Here is a 15,367-nt window from a genome sequence, read left to right as displayed (position 1 = left end):
TGGGAATGGGAACACTCCGCGTGGGAGCCTCCTTTCCGTTCGGCTTCCCTCGCTGGACCCAAAAGCCCCCAAGCCCTGGGGGAAGGAAATTACCACTCGGTTCTCGCCCACTCCCGCCCCGTTTCTCTCTCCGGCTCGCTGCCTGTCTCGCTCCGATGCCACCGAGCCCGGTCGCCACTTCTGGGTGGCCGTCCGGCGGAGGCGGCTGCGAGCTCCCGGGCTCTGGACAGGGAAATGGGGCAGGGTGAGTGAGCCGACCCGGGGAGAGGCCCGGCAGCCGCCCGCGGGGCAAGGAGAGGCGCTGCCTCGGCCGGCCGGGCACCGGGCTGAGCCTCGGAAAGGCTGACGCTCTCCCCTTCCTTCCAGTCGCGGCTTGAGAGCCAAAAGCGAGCGCGCTGGCCGGGGGAGGGAGGAGTGGGAGAGGAAGCCGCGGGAGAGAACAGGGAGCCACTGTCTCCTTTTGAAAAGAAAGTAGGAGCCTTCCCAACTTTTCCTCGCGAAAAGTTTTCCCAGGGCGTTTTGCTTGTGCAAACTCGGCCGGAGGAGCCCGGGATCGCACTGCCGGCGTGGCGGAGGTGCCTGTGCGCCTCGCCCCTCGCCCCGCTCCTCCTCCTTCCAGCCAGGGCAGCTCCGCTCCCTCCCCACGAGGCGCCAAATGGCTACCCAGTAACCCCACGGGGCGGGGGCTGCAGCGCCGCCTCCCGCCGCCGCCGCCGCCGCCGCTCCGGGCAGCCGCTAGACCCGGCGGCGGCGCGCCCGCGGGTTGGGAGCCGGGCCCGCAGGTGGAAGCGCACCCGGGAGACGGGCGGGCCCGAGGCTGGGGCGGCTCGGGCGGGCTGCTGACGTGCGGCCAGCCCCGCTCAGTCCTCGGGAAGGCGCGCGTCCCGCCCTGACCCGCCGGCCTCTCCCACTCCAGCAGTGACGCGCCGCCTCAGAACCGGAGCCCGCGCAGCGCCCCGCAGGGCGATGGACGGCAGAGCCCCGCGCGCTCAGGACTCCCCGCCGGCTCCCCAGCCGGCGGCCCCCGCAGGGTAAGCCTCCCGCTCCGCGCCGCCGATCACCGGGGACGGGGAGGGCGAGGGCAGCCGGGCCTCCAGCCGGTCACCTGGCTGGCAGTTCGCCGCCCCGCCGGTGGCCTGATTCTCCCTCCGCGGGACACGCGACCGACGAGGCTGCTTCCTCCCGGCCTCCTCCGAGGCTGCCCGGGGTCGGGGCTCGGGTCATTTTCGATTGCTTTCCTACCCGGGCTGCTGTGAGTTGCCTAAGGGCAGCTGAATGCCAGGAATTGAGCGAGGAGTCCGAGAGCAAAAATGGTAACAAAGAGCTCCTTGTTGGGGCTCTGGGAGAGCAGAGGAGGATACCTGTAAGTGAGCTCCTGGGAAGGGGGAGAAAAGTTTCCTTGGCCGAGGGCTGAGGCCCAGCAGGTGAGCAGTGTCAGGGTGACTGCTGGGAAGGGGCTTTCTGCGAGCGGGTGGAGGGCAACAGGAAGGTGTGCCAGCTGTCAGCCCGCATGACAGTTCCGGGACCGGGCCGGGTGCGCGCCTCTGACTGGGGGTGTGTGTGCTTGTGGCCAATTGCTGGTGCCAAAGCCCAGCGCAGAGTCAGACTACAAGCAATAGTTTTCATCGTATCCTCACGTGTTTAGAGGAGATTGGAGGGGAAGGGGCTGTCACATGGTGAGTTAATATTAAATGAAGCACTTCTTCCTGCCAGATATGCTAATAATCACTTGCTAAGCGTTTGGGTAAACAGTAATGAGAACAGGTAGTTCTGCAGGAGAAGGGGAGAACCTGAATATAACCTTGGTCTTGGTAAACAGTGAACACTTAACATGGGCGCTAGATGAGCTTCCGAAGTGGGAAACCCCTTTGAGGAGGTGTAACGTTTCTCTGCAAGTGTCCCCCCAACTCAATTTCTTTTCTGATAGTTAATCGGAACACAGAAATGCCCTAAAGAAAATATGAGTTTTTCAGAAAAGAAACGCTAAGGAAAAATCGACTTTGTAACTAATCAATGAGAGTTATACAGTTTTCCTGATTTAAGAGTAGAGAAGTCATTTTTCCCTGGAACATGACACGTGTTTCCTTAGAAGCAAGTCACAGCATGTTTATTCATCAGAGACCATGCGAATATTGGCAGTTGTCTAGAGGAAACATGGAAAAGTCTCAAAGCAACATGACTAATGTAAAAGATATTTATAATAATGCTTACGTAGAGGAAACATGTAGTGTATGAATTAATTCTTTCATTTTGTTCCAATTAGTTATCTTCTCCCCTCTGCAAATAGCTGTGTTTCTGTTGACTTTCGTTCCTATTCTTCCCTCAGTTTTTTCATTTTTTAGATATTATATATTCTTTCATATATTGTCACATTAGGATTATGAGGAAAGACATATATTGGCAGAAACATATTAATCATAAAAGCAAGGACCTGCAAATGGAACCCAGATGTATTCAGGTACCCCAAAATAAGATAGTATTAAATTGGTGGATTTGAAGATGGATTAGGTTAAGGTACTGTTAAAAAAAAAAAAAGGACCCAGCATACACACATACACAAAATACACTAATACACTTACAGGTTGTTCAGAAATTAAATAATACTTTTGAGTGAAATAGTCAAGTGAGATCAGATGGTTCTGAGATAAAGGAAACGGAAAGAGCTTTCTAGTGATGATCATGACTGTAGTAAGATATGTCAGATTTTGCTTTTGAGAATTTAAAGGTTAAACTGATAAATTCTTTGCTTCAAAAGAATGTACAAAACTGCTTTATCTAATTTCTCAAATATGAAGGAAATACTTTTTAGGAATTTTGCCTTGCCCTTTCAAAATTTAAGGAAGGACATCTGGAAAAATGCTTCAACATCTTATCTAAAATACCACCTCCTTAATGTATCATTTTACTTTGCATTATTCTATCCGGAGAAGTTAACAATATCGGAAAGGTATAAACGTAAAAAAGAGTTTCCTCTCTACTTTTTCTTTTACTTGTCTGTCTTGTCTCTTGGCATATTCCAGGTGCCTATTATATAATATTTGTTGACTGTTCAGTATTCAGTGTTGTTTTTGTTCTTTTTCTCAGAACCCCAGAACATTAAAAAGGTTTTAATTGTGGGGAAAAAAATTATCCTAGATACAGGTATTTGGGAGGTGGCAGAGGAAATCCAGTCAATATGTTATAATAAATTGTTAGGTTTGGAAAGTAAATTCCGTACTATAAAACTAATTAAATCATGACTTATTACTCCAGTAGTCTATGAGGCCTAGTTTAGTCCTAATCCTTGGATATTACTGTTCTGAAGAATCCCTCTGTGTGTAATTTTCCAAGTTTTACATCGTTGTAACAGGTCACCTTGAAGGAATTTAGTTCAACTCCTTAATTTACAAATGAGAATCTGAAGCCGAGACGCAGTGATTTAACTGAAGTCCTGGAGCAAATTAGTGGCAAAACCTGAAGGAAAACCCAGGACTTTAGTTGCCCAGTTCATTGCGTTAACTGCATTTAATCTTTTCCTAACCACAATATGATAAATTTCAGAGTCAGTTGGGAACCTTATCTTTAGAACTACTAGTACTGGTTTTTCTTGCCCAAGAATACATATGTATATATTTAACCCTATGAAATTTAAATGTCAAAAGTGTAGTTGACCTTGTTTTGAGGGCCTTTAGTGTTGATTCTGAAACAAATTTTCAGAAATGGGTTAGGGTAAAAGAGCCTGTTTTTTAAAATAATTTTGCAGCACTGGCACTATGGAGTTGATTGAAGACATAGTAAAAATTAAGAAATGATTTCATTTCAGCCACTGTCTTAAGCTTTTATTTGGATGCATTATTGGTTCTAAAGTTTTACTGGTTGTATAAACTTGAGTACTTCTTGACTAACATTTATTCACTACTTAAAAGTTGAATGCCTTAGCTGAGGTTTCAACATTACTTGGGTATCTTTAAAACTAACACCCAAGCTCTCACACCCCTATCTATTCTAATTTTAATTGGCCTGGGCGGGGACAAGGGCATGGGGGGTGGTGGGGGTTAAAATGCTGCTAGGTGATTCTAATATGCAACCAGCTCTGCGAACCAAACTGTTGATTAAGTCGATTTCAACAGCTGGGGTAAAGATGAAGCTGTAAATGGAGTGGAGGTTGGTATTAATCAGTTTTCCGAAACTCAAGAGTCTAACTTTCAGCTTTATTTTAGTTTTTAAAAGATTCCATTTAGGTGCTTTACAGTATTGTTTAATTTTTTTTTTTTTACTCTCTTTTGAGGAAATATATTAACTCCATTTTACAATTTTGGAACTGGGACTCAGCTTAATTAACATACGCAAGGTCATACAATGCTAAGGGATGCAAGAGTAATAGAAATTAGGTCTGATCCCAAAACCTATGCTCTTCACTAGGCCTGTCACCCAGTATGTTTGCTACCACGGACTATACTGAATGTATTATTCAAAGTGGCTTTATAGATGCATTGTCTTGATTCTTCTTAAAATCATGTTCATAGCATAATAAAAAAAAGAAACCTCCTACATACTCAAATGCATAAGAAAAAGCCCAGTGCCTTGCATTTGAAAGGAGCTTAAATATTTGGTTTATGTCTTTAAAGTCGTATTTAACATTCTCACGTGTTTGGTATGATTTAATTTTACTCAGTAAATTGACAGCCTTCTTTTGTCAGATGACAGTCATATCTGTACTTATTTTTGCTCTTTGGCGGCTATTAAATTTATTATAGCATAATTCCGAAAGTGGGTTTTTGACTACCAAATAAGAAAAATGAAATTGTTTATTAAGACAATTCTAGACATTTTGTTCAAAGTCTAGTTTCCCCTGAATGTGTTAAAGGATAATTGAATAACATTGTCACTTAACCTCATTATTGAAGTGCCAGGTATATTTATATAATAATAATTGTCAAGCTTCATGTTATTGAGACAGCTGCTTTTATATAATTAATCAGTCAAAACTTGTGAGCCCTTATTTTATATAAAACATGTTTTTCTAGGCACTGAGAGATTGGCTCCTGATATTAAGAGCTTTACTAAAAAAAAAACTAACTATGAAGGGAAAAAACAAAGGAAGGGGATATTGTATAGAAGTGGTAGTTTGACATTAACTTTAAAAGTATTATAGCTATGCTTAGAACTTAAAATGTAATATCCTAGCTCACTTGTCAGCAAACTTTGGCTGAGCAAACTATGTCTAGAAGGTTGAAACGGGCCCTCCACCTGTTTATCTTTTCTCTTCTTTTCTCCCATTGTTTTTATTGTGGTATAATAGACATAAAATTTACCAGCTTAACCATTTTTAAGTGTGTAGTTCAGTGGTAGTAGGTACATTCATATTGTTGTGCAACAATCATCACCATTCATCTCCAAAACTTTTCATCTTGCATAACTGAAACTGTACCCATTAAACAGTGACTCCCTCTCCCCTGTGCTCCCTAGCAACTGCTCTTCTCCTTTCTATCTCTATGATTTTTGACTACTCTGGTTACTTTATATAAGTCTTTGTCTTTTTGTGACTGGCTTATTTGACTTATCATAGTGTTCTCAGGGTTCATTCACATTGTATCACATATCAGAATTTCCTTACTTTTTGAGGCTAAATAGTGTTGCACATTTACTTAGATCCATTTATCTATCAATAGACACAGGCTGTATTTTAGTTATTATGAATAATATGGCTAGGAACATGCGTTCAAATATCTCTGAGACTCTGCTTTCAGTTTTTTTTTTTTTGCATTCTTTTTTATTGAAGTATAGTCAGTTTACAATGTTGTGTCAATTTCTGGTGTACAGCATAATGTTTCAGTCATACATATACATGTATTTGTTTTCCCATTCTTTTTCCTTATAGGTTACTATAATAAGATATTGAATATAGTTCCCTGTCTATACAGTAGAAACTTGTTGTTTATCTATTTTGTATATAGTAGTTGCTTTCAGTTCTTTTGAAGTAGAATTACTGGATCATATGGTAATTCTATTTTTAATTTTTTTGAGAACCCCCATACTGTTTTCCATAGCGACTGTACCATTTTACATTACTGAAAACAGTGCACAAGTCTTCCGATTTCTTCACATCTTTGCCAACACTTCCTATTTATTTATTTATTTTTGATGGCAGCCATCCTAATAAATGTGAGGTGGTATCTCATTGTAGTTTTGATTTGTATTTCCCTATGATTAGTTAGTTGAGCATTATTAATTGTGCTTATTGGCCATTTGTAAATCTTCTTTTTGAGAAATGTTTGTTAAGTCCTTTGCCTGTGTTTCAGTTGGGTTTGATTTTTTGGTTGTTGAGTTTTAGGAGTTTCTCTACATATTCTGGATATTAATCCCTTATCCTTTACTTGTTTTCATAAAGAGTATTCTTGGCACATGGCCAGTCCCACTCATTTGCATATTGTTTATGGCTGCTTTCATAATATAGTTGAGTAGTCCAGACACAGATATTATGGCCTTCAAAGCTAAAACTATTTGCCCTCTGTCCATATACAGAAAATGTTTGCTAACCCCATGGGCTAATTTATGAAATTGGTAATGAAGTAGTTATTATTTATACAAAATTTGTTTATAAGGGGTGTCCAAATATTGAACTTAAGTATAAATTGGAACAAAATGATGTTTTGTTTACATAAAGCAAGATATATCTTACAGTAAGAGATTTTGCAGAATGATGATTAGTGGTCTCTTTTTAACCCCTCCCCAAAGTAAAGACGTAGGCTTGGCCTGCTGGCAAGTATTGTAAAAGTTTAACATTTATATGATATCAGAATATACCTTAAAGAGAAATTCTGAACTTCTGTCTTGAAGACACTTTCATGAAAAATGACCGATGTATGGTTAAGGTGTTAGAAACAAATGTGCCTGAGAAAAGCTGGACTAAAGGTAGAAGGAATTCCTGTCTAGCCTTTTTCAGTTTATGCCTATTTTATGAGTTAAGCAAACTGTCTTTAAAATTTTCAGCAAGTGTTTTTGTTGTTGCTGTTAAAGATATTTCAAATCCTTAAGCTTTTAGAGCTCTATCATTAGGGTGATAGTTGTTATATAAGACCTTTTTTTTTTTTAATGACCTTGCTAAATTTTTTCCCCATCTGTTACAGTAAAAACAAACTAAAAGTATGGGAGAAAGAAGTTTCCCATGACTATTTATAAAGGGCCAAATGTCTTCAGTTTTCGTTAAGACTTCATATCTGAGGAATGAATCCCTTGGAAAAGAATCTCAAAGACTGACTAGTCTTTAGAAGAATGAAAGAGTGAGCTTCTTTTTTTCATATATTTTAAGTTCACAATGCTGTTTATAAATTTAAATACATTAAAACTATTTATTGACTTCAGACATTAAAATAAGAAAGCCGGGGAGTTGAATTGTGGAGTAGTTTGACAAAGAAAATGCTTTAGTTGGGATGGTTATCTCATATATAGAAAGATGAAAATGGTACTATTTGTAGCTTTTAACGTATTTTAAATAGTTACAAGTCTATACAGAGATCCGAATTTCCATGTTTCACAGGAAATAAAATGAAGGTGTTCGGGTTTCCAGCATGTGCGGTGCCCCACATTGGGCAATGTCCTGATTATAGCTGTGCCTTCTCATGCTGTGTGGCTCAGAGGCAGGCCTTCAGGAATTTGGTGGGAGGACTGTGCACTGCAGAACTGAGTCGTTTTCTTAACTGCCTACTCTCTAGGAAAAAAAAAAGTGTAGTCCCATCAAGTCTTTCAGGTTTGTGGTTGTGAGATGATGAGAATGGAGGTGCTAGGTGAACAGGGAGAAGAATGATCTCTGAAATCACTCATTTTAATTTCTTTTAGTTACTCTTGTTCCCTTCCTGTTGAATGCCCTCCCTCATTGAAGTCAGAGCTTTAGAGATAATACAAATAATTATTTTTTAAAATAGACTATGGGTTAATAGGACAGAGGTTTTCCTTTCTAATTGCCTCAGGCTTGTAGAAGATTACTTTGGATAGAATTAAAAGAGTGAAAATACCATCCATATTTGGGGGGATTTGCTTTTTAAAAATAACAAGTGGTTCAGAGGCAAGCCTCTGAAGTGGGGTCAAAAAAGAACCTGAGGTACAATAGTTTGATCCCAAAATCTGGTTGTGCTTTTAAAACAATAATTCTGATTTTCTTGTGTGTGGGGTGTAGGTTGACTTTAGATAGGATTGAATGTCAGAGGAATCAGAATATTTTTTAAATGATGATATAATTAGAAAATGCATTGTTTCTCAGTGTAATTAATTTGAGAGATTAACACTAATTTGTACACATTCTGGTGTATTTTAAAAAATTAAATACACTATTTCACTTTGTAGCCTACCATTGCGGCCTCTGTTCTTATGCTGAGATATATGTGTAAGGAGGTAGTTAAGATGCTCAAATCTAGGTGGGACATTTATCACCAGTCCTTGTGGACTTGTGTCTCTCTAACCTGAACACCTGCAGTTTCATGCACATGCACACACACACATGCTATTATTTCTGGAGAGATGGAAGTGAGGAAGTATTAGATAACCCCAAGGGGAATACCCAGAGTTTTAACAGCTGCTAGAGTCGTGTATCAATTTAGTTGTGCTGGAAAAACAGGAAATTGAGTTACTAAGTCTGAAAATGGCTACCACCTTGCCATTCCCAGGTCTGATGGATGTGCTGTAGTTTCTAGACCAATTGAGTCCACAATAGCCAAGAAAATTATAACAACCATTGAATTGATTTTCTTCTTTGTGCTAAAGTGGATGCATGTTATATACAAAGTGGAAGTGGCAAAGAGAGGAGCAACCGTTTGTTTGTCTCTTCTTTTATGCCCGATAGGCAAGTATCACTGCTCCAGTAAAGAGACAGGGTCCTTGTCTTACAGACAACATCTGTGTTACATGGTCTCAGGCAGTGCTCATTATTCCCAGGTGTCCATGATTCGGTTAGTAGTTGGCAGCAAAACTACTGAGCAGAGTGTCCTACCAGGTTATGCGAGTGATTTCTTCCTGTCTTTTGTTTCCATATAAGGTGGTCATTCCCAGAAAGCAGTTAGATGCTTTAACTTAAAGCAAGAATCATTTTTGCTGTGCTTCAGGAGAGCAGCCCTGACAGTGGCAAAGAATCTTAGCAGGTGGAAGGAAACTAAGTTTTACATTCCGTGTTGCGATCCTATGATTCCAGTCTTCTTCAGTTTTCTCTTTTGCTGAAATGGGGTAAGTTTTACTGTGTTAGTTTATTTCCTATGAACTTTTCCCCTCTTCTAGGAAAGTTAGGTGTGACTTCCTTTGAATGAAAAATATTTAACGCTAGTGATCTGAAAGCGGAAATAATACGGATTTCCCCCTCATGTTTAATTAGGGCAACTTTTGTATCTAGAACCTAGTCCAACCTGTAATCTACTCTAGTTTACCACAGTTTTATTTTTGAAATACAGTCTGGTCTGAAGGAGCAATGTCTAAGAGTAGTTCATATTTGTTTGTGATTCTGTATGTATGTAGAAATACATAGGAAATTGGCTCCAAGATGATGCCAAGACAGTGCAGTCCTGAAGTTTGTGCTGGTAACTTTGTGAAGCCTAGGAACGTGCTCCCAACTAACGTAGTGCTTATAAGTGGTAAAACCTAGAATGTACCTACTTACGGGCATTTTCAGAGTTTTCTAATCAAATTCAGGATTTCATATACATGTATTATATATATATTTGGTGCATCACTTGGGATTTTCATTTTTGTGTGGATGATAGTTATTTAGGACACTAAGCAGATTATGCAAGCTCAATTTAGTAGCAATTTTAAAAGTTATCTAAAGATGTTGAATGAATATTTGCTGTAATTTTTGTATTCTTCCAGGTATTAAGCACATCAAAAGTTGAAGTTGGTTGTCATGAATCTTTGAACATCATGGACTTAGGGCATTCACAGTTTCCTTTTATCACCTAGGCAAGGTAGAGACCAAGTTTCTGGAACCCCATAGATAGTTGTAATGGTTTGAATACAAAAAAAATACCCCACGTATCATTGGTATTAAAGGAATAGCCTTGGAGCACGCAGAAATGATGGGCCATGCTGAAGGCATGCATAGTTTAGGAGGCAGGGAGTAAGTACACTGTTGGCTATTTGATTCCATCATCGACATCTTCACCACTTTATCGGTCTTTGCAGAGGATAGCATACAATTTCCTGTCAAGAAGCAATTTTTAAAAATTCTGGCACTTAGCCATTTTGTTTTAATAGTTAAAGCTATTTAGAATGCTTCACTCTCCAATCAGACCTAGTCAAAGCCGTTGTTTATTGTCATGACTGTTCATTCTGGCACATGATTTGTGTGACTAGTGAGGACCTGTCTCAGGGGCTGAGCTTTGCACACATTATCTCTGTGGCCCTAGGAGTATTTCCTTAGAATGATACTCGCCAATGCAGCCCTGTGTCAGCCATTCTTGTGGAAGCGGTAGGTGAGTGAGCAAAAAAGGAGGGGAGCTCTTAGGAGTTGAGAATGGAGGTTTTTTTTTTCCTTCCTGAATCGTAGAGAACCAATCAGCTTCAAATTAACACTGCTAATGAGAAACAGTTTTCATTGATAGATGCATTTGAAGTCCCCAAATTGGCTATATCAAAGCTGAAAAATGTTGAGTGTTTATTTTTAAAATAAAATGGGAAAATTTTCGGAGAAATGGTAATACCCTGTACATATGCAATTTGATTTTTAATTTTATATTTAAATACATTAAGTGTATCTCAGCTGTCTATATAATACTGATTTACTCCCTTTCCTTGGGCCTCTTGTGATCTGCTTATGTTTGTATACTACTGCTTCCTGAAAAAAAAATTAATTTCATGGGTTGTGAAGGGGAGAATTTTTCTGGCATTTATCCTGCTTTGGTTAGCCAAGTACATGCATGCTGTGCTAAATGGAAATGTAGTGATAATTAAAAATTTATTTGGGGATGTAGATGAAGAAAGGAACAGGAAAACAGGCAAAATACAGTCAATGATGGAAAAATGAAAAACGGAAGAGTCTCTGATGGTGGAAGAAAAGGCAGTGGTGAAAAACTGCTGGACTGTGCTGGCACTGAAACGGCACTTCGAGGTGTGAAGTCTAATCTCTCATGTTCAGTTGGTAACTCTGGTACTGTTGGTTGGTGAAACACTTCTGCGATCTTAGGTTATTACAAAACATTTTCTGCCAAAAACCATATATAACCTCTTCAGAAATACCATGTATGCTTTTTGGGGGGAGAGATTCCATCCAAAATTAATTGGTGATTATGCCAGTGGCAATCATTTTCTACAGTGGTGTTTATAGTTTACATCATTTATTCATTACTTTCCTAATAGGCAATATATTCAAATGACACAACATTCAAATGAGAAAAATGACAAAACAGTGAGAGCTCTCCCTTCCCCATGCCCCTTGGTTTTAATCATCCAGGTTTTCTCCCAGAGGCAGGTAGTGCTACTGGTTCTTGTAAATCCTCATAGGATACTCTATACCAGTGCTGTCCAATGGAAATAAACTTCAGCCACAAATGCAATTTTAAATTTTCTGGGAGACAGATTGAAAAATTCCATTTAAATGATACATTACATGATGCAGTGGTTAACATGCTTCTAGTTCTATAAAACAATGAAGTTGTCTTTAACAGAAAAATTATTTGATACTGTCAGATTTGCAATTTAAATAAATAAAGTAACATTTAAATTTCAGGTTCTTAGTCACCTCAGACACATCTTTAGAGCTGAAAAGCCTCATGTTGCTGGTGGCTACTCCACTGGACAGAGCATTTCCTTACAGTTAGGAGCAAATGAATGTGTGTATGTGTATTATTTCTTACTCTTTATGCACAGTTGGTAATACTTTGCACCTTGATTTTTCCCTTAATAATATAACTTGGTTATTATTCCATTTTATTATATAAAGGGCTCTTTTTCCCCCATGGGTGTGTATTATGTCCATAAGAATGAACCATACTTTATATAACCAGTCTCCCTATCGATGGATACTTGGATTTATTTCTCCCGTTTGCTGCTATTAAGTGGTCACTTTAGCATCCTTTTAGCAGTGTACAATCTGTTGCACTAATGCTCTTTCCTGTATGTTTGATTAAATTAACCAGATTGTGAGACCCTAAAAAGCAGAGACCATATTCTTTTTAAAAAAATTTTGATAGGACTTAAGAAAATTGTACACAGTAACGTGCAGGAATCATAAACAGCTCAATGAATTTCTATATATGCAAACATGTAATCACCAACCAGATCAAGATATAGAATACTTGTGGGACCTTAGAGACCTCCCTCGTGCTCTCTTGTAGTCAGTACTTCCCGTAGGAACCACTGTCTCTTAGCACTCTACCTCAAAACTCTTGTTCTTGGTTTGAGGTTCTCTTTTAGCGTTAACCCCTGCAGTGGTATTTATAAGAGATATATGCATTTCATTAGTAGTATAAGTGAAAATTCCCAGTGATGACAGTGCCATCTTACACTTTTAGAAGACAAAAACTTTGGCCATCTTGGGTAGAGTTGTTTAACAGGATGTAAGTGCCGTATTATTATTTGCAGCCTAAATAGTCCTATTTCAATAGTGATGGCTGAGTAACATTTGATTTACAGAATAGGTCATAGGTTTTGAGAGTGAAGCAATTAGTCATTATATAATTAATTAGTGCATGAGATTTCTCCTCATTTGTGCCAACACCCTGAAATCTAAATTGTCAAGAGCTGCTGTTTTGATTCAGTTCTTGAATTGGTAGAAGAAATTAGCCTTTTGCTGTGAACAGTGGTAGCTGAAAAGGGAGACCAAATAATAGAGGGTGTATTCTTCCAGTTCACAAAAGAAGAGATTGAGAATTTAGAAGTATCATGAATGAAGGAAATTACGTTGTCACAAAGGCACTTAGGAAAGGAAAATCAGTGTGAGTGCTCCTTCTCCCAGTGTTTTTGAGACTTACACTTCAAAATGGGTACAGAGCTGCAAATACTATAGTGGAAAAGAAGTTTATGCATTTTTTTCCCCTAAGAATGCTTTTGGCAACAAATTGGCATTTTACATTGTTCCAAAATAAGATGAAATTCTAAGGCAGAACTCATCAGAAAAAAAAAAAACCTTTAGCTAAAGAGTGACCATTTAATGCATGGGCAGGTGATAGAACATTCCATAAAGCATTTTAAGCAAGCTGGATACTCTCCATTTAACTCAGCAATCTAGCTCACTGTTGTTTGAAGCAGCGAACCAGTACACTTGGCTCTCTGGCATTTAACAGCATTTGGTTTTGGTTTCAAATAGAGCTGGTCCAGCCAGAAGTCAGAATAAGCGCTTGGCAGGCAGCTGTTGTCGAATGGACTTGGAGGCAGAAGACATGGAACCGAATCTCTGCTCTGCCACTCACTGGCTGAGGCACTTTCTTTCCTCTCATTGAGCCTCATTTCCTCTGTGGTGGAAGGAGATGATGGCACAGAACAAAAGTGTGGAAGTAACACCAGCACACACCAGGCATTCAGTTTATGTCTATTAAATTTTAAATATTATCTGCATTGCTGGGAAACAGCCTTTTGTAATACTGGCATCATTATGCTAATTGGAGACCAAGGAATGAGGGAACATGCTCTGTTCTTATTTTCCTCTCCCAGAACTGGGTGATGGGGTTAGTTTTTTCCCTAAGTCCACTGTGAAGGTCTCTGTGACACATTCAGGGGAGTTGTTCTTGGAAGGCTGAGTACAAAATGGGCACTAATCTTAGTGAAAACCCCGTTCCCTTTTAGAGGCGAGAAATGCCCTCTCTGAGATTAGGAATATGCTGCCAAGGTGATTGTAACTCTCATTGGTTCCTCGCCTCACCATCGTGGGAATTGCCTTACCTTTTACTATGGCACTTTTCTCCTGTGTGAGATGACAGTAACTCTAACTGCATTTCTTTGATTTTGTTAGGACTGATATGCAGTGACTGAAAATGTTCAGTTGTAGTATCATACACAAGAACATCATTATTCAAAAGAGGGAGTCAGAATTTGAGACACCATTCCAATCATAGGCTGTCATGTATTGAAGAGAATTTTTTTTTCAGAGATTAAAATAAGATCTTTCACCTCCTGGAAACAAGAAATTGAGCCATTACACCTTACCACCAATGCTGCAGAATGAAATGGCAATCTAGGAATTGCCTTTAGTTATTGGTAAGAGGAAGAGGGATCTGTAACTGTTGACTCTCCGCCTTAAGGGTGACTGTGACCACATCATTTGGCACAGAGAAGGCAGTGGGTAGCATTTATCCAGGTTGTGTAATATTGTAACTTTTTAGGGTCTCATGGCAGCATGATACATAGTCTGAAAATTAACCCAGCGGCACCCTTGACTAAAAGCCTGAAGTACAGAAAATACAGTTAAATTAGCCCTATTTGTTTCTCTGGATTCACTTTTTTATGTAATATAGGAATATTTTCTATATTCTTGGAGGTAAGTTTTAATGTCAAAGAGGAAAGACTAATTTAAAATTTCTTAATGTAATATCCACTTTTTCTTTGTAAGTATAATGAAAATTTTCAGGCAGAATAAATTACACCTATTCACAGACTCTGCACTTGAAAAGTTTCTTGAGCAGTAAGGTGTTCTGGTAAATTTACTTTCAAATAACGTGTTTTACAAGAATAAATTATACCTATTCACAGACTCTGCACTTGGAAGGTTTCTTGAGCAGTAAGGTGTTCTGGTAAATTTACTTTCAAATAACATGTTTTACAAGATAGTATGTGAAATCATACATATGAAGCCTCAATTGCTTTAGAGGTTGAATGAATGTAAATTCATTCAGATTTCCACTAATTAAAAGGATCAGGGTCACAGTTGCTAAAGAGCAGTGGATGAGGGCTTGAGTGACTCTGGTCATACAAGCAATGAGCATTTATGGAACACTGATGTTCACCAGGTTCTGTGTTAAATGCGTGACATGCGCTACTGCATTCAACAGTCAACAACCATTCTATAAAATCAGTGTAGTTGTTACCCAGGTTGTGCAGAAGAGGAAGCTGAGGCTTAGCGTGTAACCTGTCCAGGGTCACGTGGCCAGGCAGTGGCAGATCTGAGTGTGGGACCCACATGTCATTGCTTTGACCACTTTACGTTCTGCTCCCCTCCCTCCCTCTCTCCCCTAGGGGTGACAAAGCCAATGTAATTGGTAATAGTAGAGTGATGTTAAATGGGACTGAACCTTTTTTTTGCTGTTTTTTATTTTACTCTGATTATTAAATTGACATGCTTACCATAGAATATGTGAAAACAATAGGAATATGTAAAGAAAACATATCAGTATCTAGGCCACCTGGAGATAACCACTGTTAATATGATTTGCATTTTAGCATTTTCTAAGGTGCTTTCTGCATAGGACACAAGTTA

The 15,367-nt window shown here is 39.6% G+C and overlaps 1 protein-coding gene across 6 annotated transcripts in view; it reads left to right on the top strand.

Moving 5' to 3' along the window:
- Positions 1-2: 2 nt before the first annotated feature.
- COBLL1 (cordon-bleu WH2 repeat protein like 1) overlaps positions 3-15,367 on the top strand; it is a 141,586-nt gene continuing 126,221 nt past the window's right edge. For 2 of the 6 annotated variants that reach the window (XM_032479595.1, XM_032479594.1), the window contains exon 1: positions 9,176-9,195. In XM_032479595.1, coding sequence (XP_032335486.1) covers positions 9,191-9,195 — 5 coding nt within the window. In that variant the 5' untranslated portion in view covers positions 9,176-9,190. Of the gene's footprint in view, positions 245-916; positions 1,032-9,175; positions 9,196-15,367 lie in introns of those variants that run through there. The other 4 variants (XM_032479597.1, XM_032479590.1, XM_032479592.1 and 1 more) reach the window with 4 other exon arrangements.

Source organism: Camelus ferus, chromosome 5, assembly GCF_009834535.1.
Source record: "Camelus ferus isolate YT-003-E chromosome 5, BCGSAC_Cfer_1.0, whole genome shotgun sequence".
Classification (NCBI taxonomy): domain Eukaryota; kingdom Metazoa; phylum Chordata; class Mammalia; order Artiodactyla; family Camelidae; genus Camelus; species Camelus ferus.
This window is presented reverse-complemented; position numbering and strand designations above follow the sequence as displayed.